This window comes from Nuphar pumila, chromosome 15, assembly GCF_984573655.1.
Source record: "Nuphar pumila chromosome 15, dmNupPumi1.hap1.1, whole genome shotgun sequence".
NCBI classification, from domain to species: Eukaryota; Viridiplantae; Streptophyta; class Magnoliopsida; order Nymphaeales; family Nymphaeaceae; genus Nuphar; species Nuphar pumila.
The window spans coordinates 27,380,392-27,396,813 of NC_143263.1; the positions used below are offsets into that span (position 1 = coordinate 27,380,392).

At 36.4% G+C, this 16,422-nt stretch overlaps 1 protein-coding gene across 1 annotated transcript; it reads right to left on the reverse strand.

The window, feature by feature from the left end:
- Positions 1-2,048: 2,048 nt before the first annotated feature.
- LOC149814920 (NADH dehydrogenase [ubiquinone] iron-sulfur protein 7, mitochondrial-like) lies at positions 2,049-15,477 on the reverse strand. The gene is made up of 2 exons (XM_089989487.1): positions 15,056-15,477; positions 2,049-2,484 (listed from the first exon to the last, which is right to left on the reverse strand). The coding sequence occupies exons 1-2, from the start codon at positions 15,448-15,450 to the stop codon at positions 2,250-2,252; spliced, it is 630 nt and encodes a 209-aa protein (XP_089845613.1). The 5' UTR covers positions 15,451-15,477; the 3' UTR covers positions 2,049-2,249.
- Positions 15,478-16,422: the final 945 nt, after the last annotated feature.

Sequence of the window (16,422 nt, forward strand, 5' to 3'; positions counted from 1 at the left end):
AAAGAAAAAAAAGAAAAAACTTCCAAGTATACTGGTGGCAGCATGATGAGCACTGTTGCACATTTTTCAATCGACTCGGCAGTCGGGCAATCATTTTCCCAAAACTAACAAGGCTGAAAATCCGTTTCCAACACTTCGCTGCATATTCATGCTCATTTAAAGTTAAATCAACTTTTTGGGTATTTGCTTTAGTCATTTGTGAAATGAGACAACGTTAGCCTTGTGACCAACTTTCACATGACTCGACTCAAGGGAGAAACATTCTCAAGTGAGAATCTTGCATTTTTCTTATGTGTCAGTAAACTTAAGTGTCATAATTGTGATTTGCAATCATGAAAAGCTAATAAAATCCAAAAAAACACATGGCAAGCAAATGTGCCCTTGAGAGCTAACCTGAGGAGAATCAGAAACCAGGTACGTTCCAAGCACCTTATTTTCTACAGTTTTTCTGTTGCATATTGCATTAATTTCTTGCCCATTTTTTGCAATACATGCCACAAGTTCCCATTAACTTCCTGCTCAAAAGTGGATAAAAACAACAAGCTTTTAAGGGCTTGTTTGGAAACAGACAGTTGGTGGCAGCTAAGGATGCAGTTATAGAATCTCCAAAATTTGTGGTTTTAGCGAATTCACATGGTTGATTGGGATAAGTGGAACGGTTCAGCTGGAGATTTACCACTTCCACTCATGCAACTGTTCGGAATGCAGCTGAAAAGCTGAAATTAATACCGTTAGAGCATTGGGAAGTTTGTCAAAGCAGTCACAGGTATGGGAACTGATGTATTTTTTTACAAGGAAAAACAGCCCCAGGGGCAGAGACCTAGCCGCTGGCTCAGCTTGCCATATTAACGGTCTCTGTGGGCGTAAAACTCCAAGGGCTTACCCTTCGACCCCAGGGAGTTGGGGTGACACCGATGGGATTTGAACTTAGACTGCCTGTTAAACCGTCTAGGAAATGATGTAGTATTTGGTAACTACCACCACATGTAGGTGGGAAGTGAAATATGAAACTGAAATTGTCAAATACCATCCCAGTTAATCATTTCCCAAAACTCCACCCATCCCAAACGACTTTAGCACTGGATATTCCCGACGGCCAGTTTCCAAACAGGGCCTAAATTTATTCGTCACCTAATCTGTTTTGGTACAATATTGGAGATATAGCTTTCATAGCTATATTAGCACAATTTAATCCATAGAATTTTGTGTTATATAAAATGTTCTTTAACTTGTAAAGCAGCAGGATAGGTGTAGAATAAACTGTGACCAAACCCGATTGGTTCATCCTAAATGGCAACAATAAAAATCTAAGATTACTGTTCCCACAAGATGTATTCACCACGCACTTTGCAAAACTACAAAGGAAAAACATTCAACAATTTATCTAGAATCACGTCCCAAGGAGTCTATAGGGCTGGTTCATGGCATTTCAATCATCAAACTACTAGCCAACAAATGAATTATTTAAAGATGTCATAATTTAGGGTTTATATTTAATACAGTCCATTATAGGCACAATCTCATAGAAATCTCACAATCCAAGCTGCTTTGACTCAATCTAACCTCGTAGATGTATTCAACAAGATTGATTTAGTGGGAAACAGCCCTTGGATCATGTTTTGTTAATGAAAAAACATGTTTTTTGAGTCGGGAAAATTCAGTGCATTTACAACCTTTCATTTTTAAATTGCCGGAAAAACCTGTATACAGGTTGGATTCAAAAGCTGATTCCTACTAAAAACAGCATGTAGATCACATACATGGGGTCATTTGGAGAATAAACAAATAAATAAAATGAATTTTGCTAAGTCTTTTGCACATACAAATCGATCATAGCAAACTTTAACCCCATAATTTACTATCCTTATTTGTTGAACATGGGACACATTTACTAAATCACTTGCGCATGCACACATTCATGCACATTTAGACCATAACATTATTTCACAAGCGTGGATGCAGGTTCTAATCAATTAGAACTTGGAGTTTATTTAATTCACAGGAGGAACAAGTAACAAAAATGGAAAAGCTATATCATACAAAGAACAAGGAAACAAACAGCAGTTCCACATATTAGCCAACTCAAGTAAACAAAGCACTTCATACAAAAGTTTTAAAGAAATTAAGAATCTGAGGAATTAGAAGAGGTGTGGAAGCATGTTCCAAGCAATTAGAACTTAGAACTTATTTAATAAACAGACATATCCTCATTTGAGTCTCAGATTATCAGATTGTAGTGACAAAGGCATTTACTTGGTCCACCAGAGAAGGAAATCCTTCCTGCGATTGATTTTCTTCTGTAGCTGCAAAACACCATAAAGTAGAGCCTCTGCAGTAGGTGGGCAGCCAGGAACATATATGTCAACTGGCACAATCCGGTCACAACCTCTTACAACAGAGTAGGAATAATGATAGTAACCACCACCATTGGCACAGCTGCCCATGGAGATGACCCAGCGAGGCTCTGGCATCTGATCATAAACCCTACAAGAACCATTGGTTATAAATTCATTAGAATTCCATCATCAAGTTTCCTTGAGGCATGGAAGATTCTGAAGTGCAAGTTGATCCGTAAATTGCAAAGATCAAGAGTTTCAAACAATGAGAAAAATAAAGCATATGGTGCACTAAAACCTCCATAAAAAAGGGAAGCATATTTTCTGAATTTGGGTTTCTAAAAATTAAAAAAACCTGTATAGAACTCAATAGCCTAAGGTATCCGGACAAACATATCATTGAATCAGTAATTCTCAATTTGGATGACATCAGTTTCATGGTTCTCTTTTGACTGTTTTCAGCACTATCCTGCCATTCTTTCTTTGTTTCCATGCTTTGTTGAAGAACCAGTTCACAAAGTTTATGGACAGGAAAAACAAACTATTAATGCTTCTACCCATGATAATTGTAATAAATTTAGCAAAAGATATCACAGGACTTTTCACAAATGGAAACAGATTTTAGAAGGATTTTCATGTTCAGCTGGACCATCATCTAATGGTCCTTATGGCAGACTACAAGTTTCCAGGTGCATAAGAATTTTCAATCACTTTCCCATTAAAAAAATAAAATGCCAAGGGCCTTGTATAAACAGGAAAAACACCTGCACAGGCAGTGGACAACGCACTCAACATCAACCCTTCTCAAGGAAAAAACTCAAAGTAGCTGTACCATATGGAAGGGGGTGTTATTCTCCATGACAAAAAGCAACAGAGAGATCCTTGATTGCAGAGAAACCAGATCATAGACCAATACAGAAATCAACTCCCACACTTTTTTGCATCTTTAATAAATTCATGTTTGTCAACATGGCCAGAACCAAAGTTGAAGAAGAGCCTAAAGTTAACCATGCCTACCTAAGAGAGAGGGTGATCAAAGCAAATCTGTCAACCTAGCAACAATTACATCCAATGGAGAAACCTAGAGCAGCTTACAGCATCACAAATAAATTTTATGAAATTTTTGTTATCTCAGAACTTGAACCAGTGATGATTGGTAACAGGATCTCAGACCCTCTCCCATGGGGAACTGTGAAGATTTAAAAACCAGAGACTTCGAGCCTTTTGAGGTTTCAAAATCCCAGGTTTTAAGATCTGAAATTTGCATTTCTGATCTCCTGAGAACCCCACCTCAAAAGCCTCAGTCAGATTCGAGATCCAAGAAACTCAAACCCACCTTGGTGATAGCTAGAGGGAGGGAAAAGCAGCCTATGTTCACAGATTACCAAAGGTTAACATACAAAAGGAATTCCATTTTTTTGTCATGCACATAAATCCAAGCAAGAACCTTTTGTAGTTCCTCCAAGGAATCTTCCCCATTACTGTCATGGCATGACAAGAGATCTTACACCAAACACTGTCACGAAACAGCACGTAACCCAAGACATTCCAATCACAGTTCAAATGCCAATCGAAATGTATTTGAATACTAACAATATGCAAAACTTGATACAAGTATGAATAAATTATTTCATTCATAATGAACAAAAATACATAAAAGAAATAAATACATAAGGGCCTTACTACAATTCACTCAAAAACCACAAAAGAACCTAAAACTACCTATCACTGTCTCACCCACAATAGGCACATACACCCATATATATAAAGAGAAAAGAGAAGAAGAGATGGAGTAAAGACAGAAGAGAAAGTCCTCTCTAGCCATTGGACTAGAAATCTAGCTGTCAGTCAGATTCGAAATCCAAGAAACTCAAACCCACCTTGGTGATAGCTAGAGGGAGGGGAAAGCAGTCTTCACAGATTACCAAAGGTTAACACACAAAAGGAATTCCATTTTTTTGTCGTGCACATAAATTCAAGCAAGAACCTTTTGTAGTTCCTCCAAGGAATTTTCCCTATTGGACTGTCATGGCATGAGAAGAGAATCTTACACCAAACACTGTCATGTAATAGCATGGAACCCAAGACATCCCAATCGCAGTTCAAATGCCAATCAAAATGTATTTGAATACTAACAATATGCAAAACTTGATACAAGTTGTATGAATAAATGATTTCGTGAACAAAAATATATATAAAAAATAAATACATAAGGGCCTCACTACGTTACACTAAAAACACACACAAAAGAACCTAAAATTACCCATCACTCTCTCACCCACAATAAGCACACACACCCATATATATAGAGAGAAAGGAGAAGAAGAGATGGAGTAAAGAGATCGACTAGAAATCTAATTGTTGGGCTTAGTTCCCAACACAAATCTAACCATTGGGCTGAGTTCCCAACAACTAGACCATTGGGCTTAGTTCACAACACAAATCTAGTTGTTGGGCTGAGTTTCAAACAACTAGTGTAAAGTCAACTTTAGTTGACTTTACAATGAATATATACATATATAATATATAATATTTAATATAAATATTATATATATAAATACATACATTATGTACATATATATATATATAATATGTCATATACATAAAAAAGGATAGAGTAATTTTAACACTCCGCCTCAAACTTACACTGACTCACCATGAGTTTGCACTTACAAAGAAAGAAGCCATTACATAAAATGTCTTAATTGACTTCATCAAGTTCTCCCATTCGTTGCTTCCTTAAAGGATGTTCTATTATACAAAAGGTCTTTAGGATCTTCAATATTATCAATATTTGAGAACCTGTAAACTATGTCACACGGACTCGGCTAGGGGGTCGACGCACCCGCGTTGACACGCCCTGACACGTGTGCGGACACGGGTGCAGCTTTGGATACGGGGCGGACACGGTCAACGAAGAGTCGGACTCGGTCAACTCACCAGAGCCAAGTTCGTCCACGTTTTGGACTCGATCAACGTTGACCGAGTCTATATTCGTCCATTTTTTAGGGAAAAAAAACTAAAAAAATTGATTATATATATATATATATATAACCAGATTGTGTGCACAGTCACAGACTGTGCACTTTTTTTAAAAATATATATATAAATATATATAGCCGAGTCCTCGTGTCCAAAAATTTTGAAATTGCACTGCACCCGTGTCGCACCTGCACCCATGTGACATAGCTTGTAAATAGAACTAACAAAACATCTCAATTATACACATATATCATAAAACATAAAAAAAGTAAAAAATAAACTATATCAGCTATATATTATGAAGAGAGGATGGCCTATATAAAAAATATTTAATAAGACAATTTAATATTTTCAAAATTAGTTTAAAAATTTAATTTTGAAATATCATTAATTTTTAAAACACAATAGTCATTGAGACTCTCGTCAATAGATAATTTTAAGCAATCATAGTTCTTAATTCATAAGAGAACATAATTATCTCAAAGATAAATGCATGTAGAAAATATATCAAAGATAAGCTCATAAATCATTAATTACTTTAAAATTCATGAAAACATGTATTATTCAAAGTTAATACTCACATATATCTATCACGAAAAGCATATTAATGCATCCAAGGCATGGATTTTCAACAAACATCAATATTATGTAGAAATAACTTACAAAAGTGTTTAAATCCCAAAATCCCACAAGGAGAGTAAATTACTCATAGTTAGATTTTCTTTCAAGAACAAATCATTTTTACATGGCGAAAAATATAAGAAATCATTCAAGTCATTCAATAAGAATTTACAAAGATACAAATAATCATGGATCAATTAACTATTATATTTTAGAAGCAACATTAACCACACAACTAATGCATATATGAGTGATTCATGCAATTGTTTAGAATCAATAAAAAAGTCACTTATGAACCAATTTTAAGAGATAAGAATGAAAAACTTTCAACAGAAAACACCTCCCAAGAAATATGAAGAGATTTAAAATCCCAAAAATACTAAGAAATGATAGTTTGCGAATATCAATATATATGCAAAACATGCAAGGCAGCCAATCATGAAACAAATTTAAAGTATCATTAATCATGCAATTAAAGCATATTTAATAAAAAAGGAAGGAAAATATTTCAATAACCATTTCCCATATAAGAACAAATGAGAAGTCAAAATTTAGAAATTTTATGGAGAGATTTAAAAATCCCTCATAACACAATGAATGACATTTGCAAATCTCAATAGTTCAACCACCACAAGCAATCACCTTGCTAGACCTCCAAACCTCAAAAATCAAGTGTATCAGCTACAAGAACAAGAGTATAATTACAATTTTAATTATGGGCTAAACAAACACACAAAAATTATGAATAATCAACCCATCACTTTCTCACCAACAATAGGCACACACACCACATATATATAGAAAAGAAAAGAGAAGAGATAGACTAAAGAGAGGAGAGAGAAAGGTCCTTCTACCCATTGGACTAGAAATCTAGCTATTGGGCTTAGTTCCCAACATAAATCTAGCTGTTGGGATGAGTTCCCAACAACTAGACTATTGGGTTTAGTTTCCAACACAAATCTAGTTGTTGGGCTGAGTCACAAGTTTCCAACACAAATATAGTTGTTGGGCTGAGTTGCAAACTAATGTATAGTCAACTTTAGTTGACTTTACAATGAATATATATATATATATATAAATATTATATATAAATATATATATTTATATATGTACGAATATATAATATATTATATACAAACAAAAAGGATAGAGTAATATTAACAAACACCACCATACAGCCAAACCAACCCAGCTGTCACAGCATAAAGCTTATTATTGTTACTCTGAAATAAGTATAGCATTTCTAAAATAGTAAAAGTCCTAGCACATCACACTTAGCTTTCAAAGTTCAGACATTTGTAATGATTATAACTCATGTGACAATCTTCTCCTACAATCACAAGGGATTTTTTTCTGGTGGATCAGTTGCTAATTCACTCCAAAGTTTAAATATGAGAAAACACCAGTACAAAACTATCTCAGAAACCAGAACAAAAATTATGTTTCCCCAGGTTCCAAAAACAGTGAGCAAGTGCCAAATTGAGTATTCATAGCCCTCTGCACATAAAGTGTACCAAATGATACCATCAATGCTGTCATAAAGAAAAATGACATTTGCATATAGGCTTCCAGGGCAATTTTAATTTTGCCAAGATGTGTCACTCAAGGATGGACTTGCAAACAGCAGCTGACATCCTATGTGATATAATGGGTATGGGAAACGAGGACACACAACAATTTCTAAAAATGCAGGCATGAAGGTGTGGTGTGTGTGTGTGTGTGTGTGTGTGTGTGTGTATAATGGTGCTGGGGATCCAGACCCATAAACAACTCTCTTTGATGTTTTGAAAGGAGGAGTGAAGAGGGCCAGATGATTAAAGAACAAAGAGGAGTTAAGGGTGGACAAAACCCTCTCCCTCCTCTCTCTCATTTCATTCTTCCCTACAAAGATGGGGAAGCATAGTTACCAGAAGCGTTACTATGAATTTTGAGTTTTTGCAGATTAAGTTTTTGCACATGAAGCACCAAATTTTGGGATGTTAATGTTGAAGGCTTTAATTTAGAAGGAAAACATGACTTGGAATTAAGTGATCCTATTCTTCCATCATCTATTGATATGGTTCATAGAGAAGAAACAACAGAGCCATGACTTTTTGTTATGGTTTTTTTAGAAATTTCATACTTGTTTGGTAATTATGTTGTTAAGTTGTTAGCTGTTATATTAATTTTAGTTTAGTATTATATTTGTGAACTTATTAATTCATTTGGTGTTATTTGAATTTAGAATTATGATGTTAATTGGCTTGTTAATTTGTTAGTTGTTATTTGTTATTGAATTTTGAATTATGTGAACTAGTAGAACAGCTCGTCCAAGGGACAAACGCTAAAAGGAACTCAAAGAAGAAGATGACGAGGAGTGGAGGAGAAGACAATAAAAACTGCATTTTGAGAAAGAAGAAGATGCAGAGTGAAGTAAGATCATCTAAAGATGGTTTTTTGAAGGTGAAAAAGATGAAAAGAGAAGGAAGAAAGGGAAAAAAAGGAGGAAGAAGACCAACAGTGAAAGCCTAAAGCATAAAACTCGTAGGACAAACCATGATGGTTCAGATGCCTTCCGCGATCTCCCAGACGAGCTCGCGATTCACATCATCGGGTTCCTCCCCTTTTTTATATGTGAACACTTACGGATGAAAATCCCCCTTTTTATTAAAGTGTGGATGCAAATCCTAGTCCACAAAGGCACTATGGAGGAAAAATCCATCCACATAGTTTCTATGATCATGCGATGAGCCCACAATATTGCAAAAGGCCTTTATGCAACTTTCTCATCAAAAAAATAAACCATATCATTTCAATAAAACATGAAACATCCTAGTAGATAGAAACCAATCAACAATGAAGATGGAATTTGAAGTATTATATGAATGTGACACGGGTAATTGTTGACAGGCCAGAAAAGAAGTACAAAGAAAATTTGGTTTAGAGAGGTTCAAGTCTAGGTTTGTCATGAAGGGATAAGCTCAAAGGCAAGCTTTGGTCATCAAGATATAAGAAATACTTGTTATCATCATATATATATATATATATATATATATATATATCTTTGAAGGTTAAAGGTAATTTCTCGGCCAGGGTATTTCTCGGAGAAATTTTCAAAAGTTGATAATTCTTCGGAATATCTCAGGAAAATCTCGAAAGCTTAAAAACTGAAAAAAAATATAAATAACAAAAAAAAACTAAGAAAATAATAAGTTTTGTATTATTTTTCTTTCAAAAATATAAAGAAACATGTTTTAAAGGTTTTAAAATATAAAAGAAACAAAAAATAAGAAATGCAAACTTAAAATTTAAAAACAAATCTCAAAAATATCGTGATATTATCATGATATTTTTTATTTTACAATAATTTGAAAATATCGGCGATATCGGTGAGAGTGATATATATATATATATATATATATATATATATATATATATATATATATATACTTTTTGTACTTCACTAAGTATGTTACTTTTAAATGAAAATTACATCAATTAGATATTAAAACTACTTTTCTATTTTACATCTATTTAAACAGTTTAGTAACAAGCAATCTCCACAGTATAAATAAGTAGATTGGCAATTCAAAATATACATACTTTTTGTACTTTGCTAAGTATGTTACTTTTAAATGGAAATTACAACGATTAGATATTAAAACCGCTTTTCTATTTTACATCCATTATAAATAAGGAGATTGGCAATTCATAAAGATAGTATACGAGTTAAAACAAGCTTCAAAAGCATTGTTTTGCTAACATTCACCAGAGTTGATAGAAATCTTGGATATATTAAAGGCAAACAAGTTACTGTCATTACAGATTTAAATCTATGCTTACATAGGTTGATGAAATAGTCATCATGAGAAACAATGAAGAGAGAATTGAATTGTTAAAGGGTGTAATGCACAAGAATTTAGGTGCAGAACTCTAACTTCTCAAATGCTCTCTTAAAGTAGAAATTGAGAAGCAAGGAGGCACTTTAGTTATGGATTTATGGCACAAATAAGAATGTTTTAGACAAAACAAACAAAGACAATAATTGCTGTTGATCCTCAACTATTGATGGTGGTCAGAAAGATCCAGTCAAAATGTAACCAAAAGAATCTCAATATAGTAAGAGTATTCCAATACTGAATGTTTTCTAGATTGGATTTAGTTTGGCTAATCAAGAAAATATTCCAATGAGCAATTTGACCAAAGTGATGTTTGTAGTGAAGGAAATTTCATGTTACTTGAAAAAGTCCATGACACAGGGATCAGCTTACAAGCAGCCTTTAGAGAATCATCAGACAAGTCCCTTGCTATTGTTGCTTATTTGATCAAGATTAGTAGGATATCCTATTGCAAAAGGACCACAATATGTGGATCGGTTTACTACAGCCTTTAGAGAATCATGAAACAGATCTCTTGGTATTATTGCTTGTTTGATGAAAATTAGGTAGATCCTACTGCAAAAGGACTGATTACAAGATATAGCATTTCTCTCAAAATCCACTTAAATTCTTGGTCATGTAGCACAGGGTTGCTGCATATAGAAGTACAACTAAAAACAATGAGGTATCTTAGATTTAGTATTTGTTTCACTTCATCAGATATCCAAATGTTATTTTGTATTTTGGCATTCACAACACTATCATTTTCTCAATAGATCCATCCAACATGATAAAATGAAGCATTGACAGTTGATCAAGGTTGAAGAATAAGAGACTCATCCATAATTCCAAGGTTTGTATGTATCATGTAGTATTATACAATATCGTTACTTTTGGCTTTTACGATACGATACACACTCGTATCACAATACGAGTATGTATCATACCCATATCAAGTGTATCGCATGATACAAAGTAGTATTGTGTTGTATCGTATGATACACCTCGCATCGTACAATGAAGGTTTGGCGCACTTTAAAAGGACCCGAAACTCGATTTTTAAGTTTTGGGTTTTAAAAGCCTCTTGAGGGCCGACTTCTTCATTTCTCTAGAGGCTATTAGAAGGAAACTCATGCACCCTAGGAGTCGTGAGATTGATTCTGAGGTAGATTTGTGCACAAGGGAGAGGGCTTTTGCGATTTTCTCAAGAGTGCATTTTCACCCATTTTTTCACTCAAGAAAGTGGATTAAGGTAAAAAAAATCTTTATTCTTTACTTGTTATTGAATATTTTTTGGGCAATATGACATCGAAGATCCGGCATGGCAATGGTGCACTTAAGTACCGAGTGGAAACTGATTAAAAATCAAATACAACTATTGTTAAAATAGTTTTTTTGGTGGTATCTCTCGGTTGAGGCATCATTTAGCAAAGAGACATCATAATGTACAAGCATGCACGTCAAGAAAATTGTCGGATGTCGTAAATTGAAAATGTCAGAAATTACTTAATGATCTGAGAGGAAAAAGATAAGAAAGAGAGAGAAATAGGGCATACAAAACCCTGAAAGGATGTGTATTACGAAGATGAGCTCCTTACTTCTGATTCTACAACCAATAGCATAGGATCAGAAGTAAGTTTTACAGTGAAGGAAAAAGGTGTGGGCAATACTAGTAGTAGTGTTGTGGGTGTCACTGCGTGCACAAAAAGAATAGGAGGAGAAAGAAGAGAAAGATGACCAGGAGGTAGAGCTAGAGGCTCTATTAGGAGCTTTTTTCCTCTTACGATTGCCCCTGGGCGGATCCCAATATTCGTATGATGACTCCTCAACATTTAATCGAGCAGGCAGATGTCACGGTTGGAATATGGTTCTATGATGCTTGCATTCCTTTAAATGTGGCAAATTCTTTTTATTTTCAGGTCATGGCAGATGTCATAACCAATTTCGAGCATGGATATAAAATGCCTTCATATCATGCTTTAAGAAAAAAAATTTGCTAATGTGAAAGAAGTGACGGGTTCGTGTCGTAAACGGACCTGCCTAACCCGTTTATTAAATAGGTCGTGTTTGTGTTAGGGGTATGCCAACCCGCCAACCCGTGTGACCCGTTTAATAAACGGGTTAGGCGGGCAGGTCAACTCGTTTATATATATATATATATATACTTATCTAACCCTAACTCCTAACTTTACACTTTAGTCACCCACCTAACTCCTTCCTACCCAGCTGCAGCCGAGAGCCCGAGACCTCTCCTCTAATTGCAGATTTGCAGAAAAAAAGTATAATCTGTATTTTTTTTGTGTTTCTAATTGTGTTATTCGGGTTAGACAGGTTATTCGGGTTAGACAGGTTATTCGGGTTACTAAGGTCTGTTATCGTGTCTATGTTATCGGGTCGACCCGTTTAATAAACGGGTCGCCGTGTCGTGTAATCGTGTCGTGTCGACCCGTTTATTAAACGGGTTAACCGTATCGTGTCGGGTTACCTGTTTAATAAATGGGTCGTATCCGTGTTTGCCACACCCGCCAACCCGTTAACCCGACCCACCAACCCGCCGACTCGATTGCCACTCCTAATCATGGCAGATGGGTGGACAAACAAAAAGTCAAGGACCTTGATAAATTTTCTTGACTATTGCTCCAAATGAACCATGTTTTTGAAATCAATTAATTCGTCTGATACACCCAAGACAACATATGTAATATTGAGGTTCTTGACCAAGTTGTAGAAGAAGTTCAACCTCAAAACATTGTACATTTCATTACTGATAATGCAACAAATTATAGGGCAGCAGGTAAAGAATTGACAAAAAAATTTGGATCATTCTTTTGAACCCTGCATGTTGCCCATTGCATAAGCCTCATGCTTGAGGACATTGGCAGCATAGATGAGGTAAATCACAGTTGAATGCTACCAAGAAATTACTAAATTTATTTACAATCTGACCATGCAGCCTTGGATGTCGGCCTCCATTCAGACCTGTTCACATTCATAGATGTGGAAACCACATCCACCGTAGCACTCTGGTGGGATTGGGCCTTGTCGATTTCCATCTCTGGAATAGGTTCACAATTTTTTAGGGTGGGTTCATTACCCGTGTGAGGGAAAGAATACAAGGATGGATCAGTTTCCTAGGCCTCCTCGCTGGTTAAGATCTTAAACCGAATTGACTATGGGGCTTGTTGGCTTCGATTTTGACCAGGTTGGTTATGTCTATGCAACTTGACCTGCTTCCAATCGTCCTGGAGAGGAGGCTCAAGCTTTGCCAATGGGGTCACTCGTCGAGCAAGACGTGTGACAAATGAGTGATTAGTTGACCCACATTGAGGGCAAAATTTGATCTTCTGCTCATAGATGATTTATTGTTGAAATATGTGCTTGCTTAAGATAGTGATTTCAATGTGGGATTTAGGCGCAAAGTTGAGCAGAACTAACACACATATGCGAGCAAAGGCACATCTTTCCATCGCTTTGTGCGGTTGTCCACATCCAGTAGACTTCCTTGAAGGAACGAAGGGACTCCTTCGAAAATATCTCTAGTCCAGCATTTTGCAGAGAGACCCAGAAGATAGATCCAAAGGGGAACCCAGTTTGATGCTTGGAGTTTGAGATGCATACCTAATTTCCATTGATGCGCTACTAAGGTGTGTCTGTTCCATGGACCACCATGAAGGATGCGGGTCATCTCCTTGATGTTGTTCAATCGAATCAGATAGACCTTGGTTAAGTGAAGAAAACTTGATCGGAGAAATGATTTTCCACAAGTTGCGAAGTTCCTGGAATGCATATTGATACTCAATATGCTTTCGGGGATTTATGCCGGAAAATCCAGCCAATAGTGTCCATTTAATGGTGCCATCATTTCGTCATGGCGATCCGACAAAATCTCCAGATGCATCTTGTCTCCATGTTGCACCATAGTGGCTTTAGGCAACGAACTGACTGCCATGAAGCCTTCCACCACCTTAGGGACGATTGTATGGTGCTTCTCATTACCCTCGGGAAGGGGATGCTGGTTGCTAGGGTAGTCACATTACATACCCATGCCTTACCTTTAGGGGCATCACCAACTTTGATTATGCAAGATTAAACTCCAAACTTCCAACATGACCCAAACTTCCAAGGAATCCTTAGTTACATATAACATAACATTTTCCAAAATTGGAAAAGGCAGAATAATACTATATTGAGAGGGATGTGGAAGGGGACACAAAAACAACTATGAATAACCTCTTATAATAGAATCTTCTTGTGTGACCGAATATCAAAATTTAGCTCTAACAGTCGTGTTGAAAGGCTGTTCTCCATCATTGTAAAACCCACCACCTGTGAGAACCAGATTATCTCAGAAGATAATAAGAATTTCCACGTACATATGGATGTGAACGGTTTGGTGCATGATGTGGTTCATGGCATATGCATAACCACAATAGGCTAGTCTCATACCACTTAGGCCGAACAATAACTTTAGGAGCTTACAAGGGTGAAGATTCAAATAGACAGTTTGTAAACAAGATCATTCTAAGAGGATACTAACTCAATTAACTGAATAACACTTTCATGGGGATAAGACTTTTATGGAATTGAATCCACGGGTAGAGTATAAAAATAAAAAGTTGAAATTTATTGCTCAGAGAATGGTGTTGTATTCAATTCAGTTGAATAAGAACGAAAACGTTGAACTTGGTTTTTGCAACCATCAGTCAGAGCTTTGATAAAAGGTACAAAGCTAGCAACTACGTAACCTAATGACCTTCATATCGTTATAGAGCACGGCCAATTATCCTCCCTTCAAATGAAGTGACAGACACAAAGATTCATGGATAAAGGAATACGTTGATACATTGATCACCAGCCCTTTAATCACAACATCAACACAACAAATATCACCATCTTCAAATTATCAAAAGAGAAACTTAAGACACCCATAAATGCCCTAATATCCGTCCTTCTCACATAAAAAACAATTAATGCTTCCAAAAATTGATATAGAAAATGGGAAAAGAATGACAACCCAGATTTCACAAATAGTATAAATAAGATCCTACACCAAAAGGAAACCCTAAACATGGAATATCAACCACAAGCAGCAAAAGAGAAAAGAAAGAAATTGAATGAAAATTCAAAAAAGAAAAATAGCAGTTTGGGAAATGAGGTCAATGCAAAAAAAAAATATCCACTATTCGACATCCTAGTCCACCAAATCCAGAAATCCTGAAAGGGAAAACAGCTTGGGAAAAGAGGGAGAGGGGGGCGTACTTTCGGAGGGCGGGAGCCATCTTGTTGGTGAGTGTTCCGGCGACGATCATGCAGTCGGACTGGCGGGGGCTCGGCCGGAATATGACACCGAACCGGTCGAAGTCGTAGCGGGCAGCGCCGGTGTGCATCATCTCGACGGCGCAGCAAGCGAGGCCGAAGGTCATGGGCCAGATCGAGCCGCGTCGGGCCCAGTTCATGAGGTCATCGACCTTCGAGATGACATACTCGGCCGCCTTCGAGAGGCCGGTTGGAGCGGATCGCATCGCCGGAGGCTGCGACGGAGCGTAGAAGGCCGGCGAGGAGGAGGAGGCGGCCGCTAAGGAGGGGACGGTGGTATGGATCGCCCTCTCGGTCGAAATTAGGGCAAGACGGGCAGTCCTGGGCAGGAGCGCCATGGCTGACGAAGCCAGAGAGAGAGAAAGAGAGACGAATGAAAAGGCTCCACGATCGCCATTTATAGTGGCTCCGAGACAGAAGGAGATGAGAAAATAACGACTTTGCCACGACGCCGGAGACCAGAGTAACCTGCATAAGTGTAACGGATCTGACCCAAACCCAGAACCGAAATATTTAGTGGTTGCTGTCAACGGGTCGGGTACCCTACACAGTGTATACCCAAACCCGCCACATAACAAATTGTTGGGTTCAGGTCCAGGTTCGGGTTTGGGTTTGGGTTTTTTCGGGTCACAGAAATTGAATTTCAAATCGGGACCCACATAATTTTAAATTTTATATAATAAACAAAAAATGATTGATGATAAAATATGCTTAAAAAGCTTTTTCTGTCAGTTTTCTGTTATTTTTCAGTTACATACATTAAAATTTAAGAATAATATAAAAAATGGCTGAGATAGATCACGACGTTAACTTTCTAACGCCATGAAGATCACCTTGATTTGATGAGCAGTTTAAAAAAAACTTTCTCCAGAAGATAGATTATTTGGTTGTTCGAGTATGCGGAACATGCTTCTATTATGGTTTTGGAGTTAAAAAACGAAAACCCTCAAAGGGATTTCGCTCTAACTCAAAACATAAAAGCATGTCTTAGCTTTTCAATGACTATAAAAACACAGGTTTTCAGTATTAAAGCAGAGAACTAAAGACTTGAGAACATAGACTATTCGACAAAAAATATATATGCAATTTTTTTATATATTTTTGTAATTTTTTCTTAAATATATGCAATTTTCTCTTTTATAAATATGTGATCCTTTTTCAAAACATATAATTTCCTTCTAAATATATGCGATTTTTTTCCTATGTATGAGATTTTCTTAAATATATGTGATTTTCTCATAAATATGTGATTTTTTTCTAAGTAGCATATATAGGAGAAACTATGTATATATTTAGGAGGAAAGCACTAT

Bases quoted from the DNA above. Each gene is read 5' to 3' on its own strand.
- LOC149814920 (XM_089989487.1), bottom strand. From the start codon at position 15,450: ATGGCGCTCCTGCCCAGGACTGCCCGTCTTGCCCTAATTTCGACCGAG. The intron at 2,485-15,055 runs GTACGCCCCCCT...TGGTTCTTGTAG, and splicing joins ATGGCTCCCGCCCTCCGAAA to GGTTTATGATCAGATGCCAG.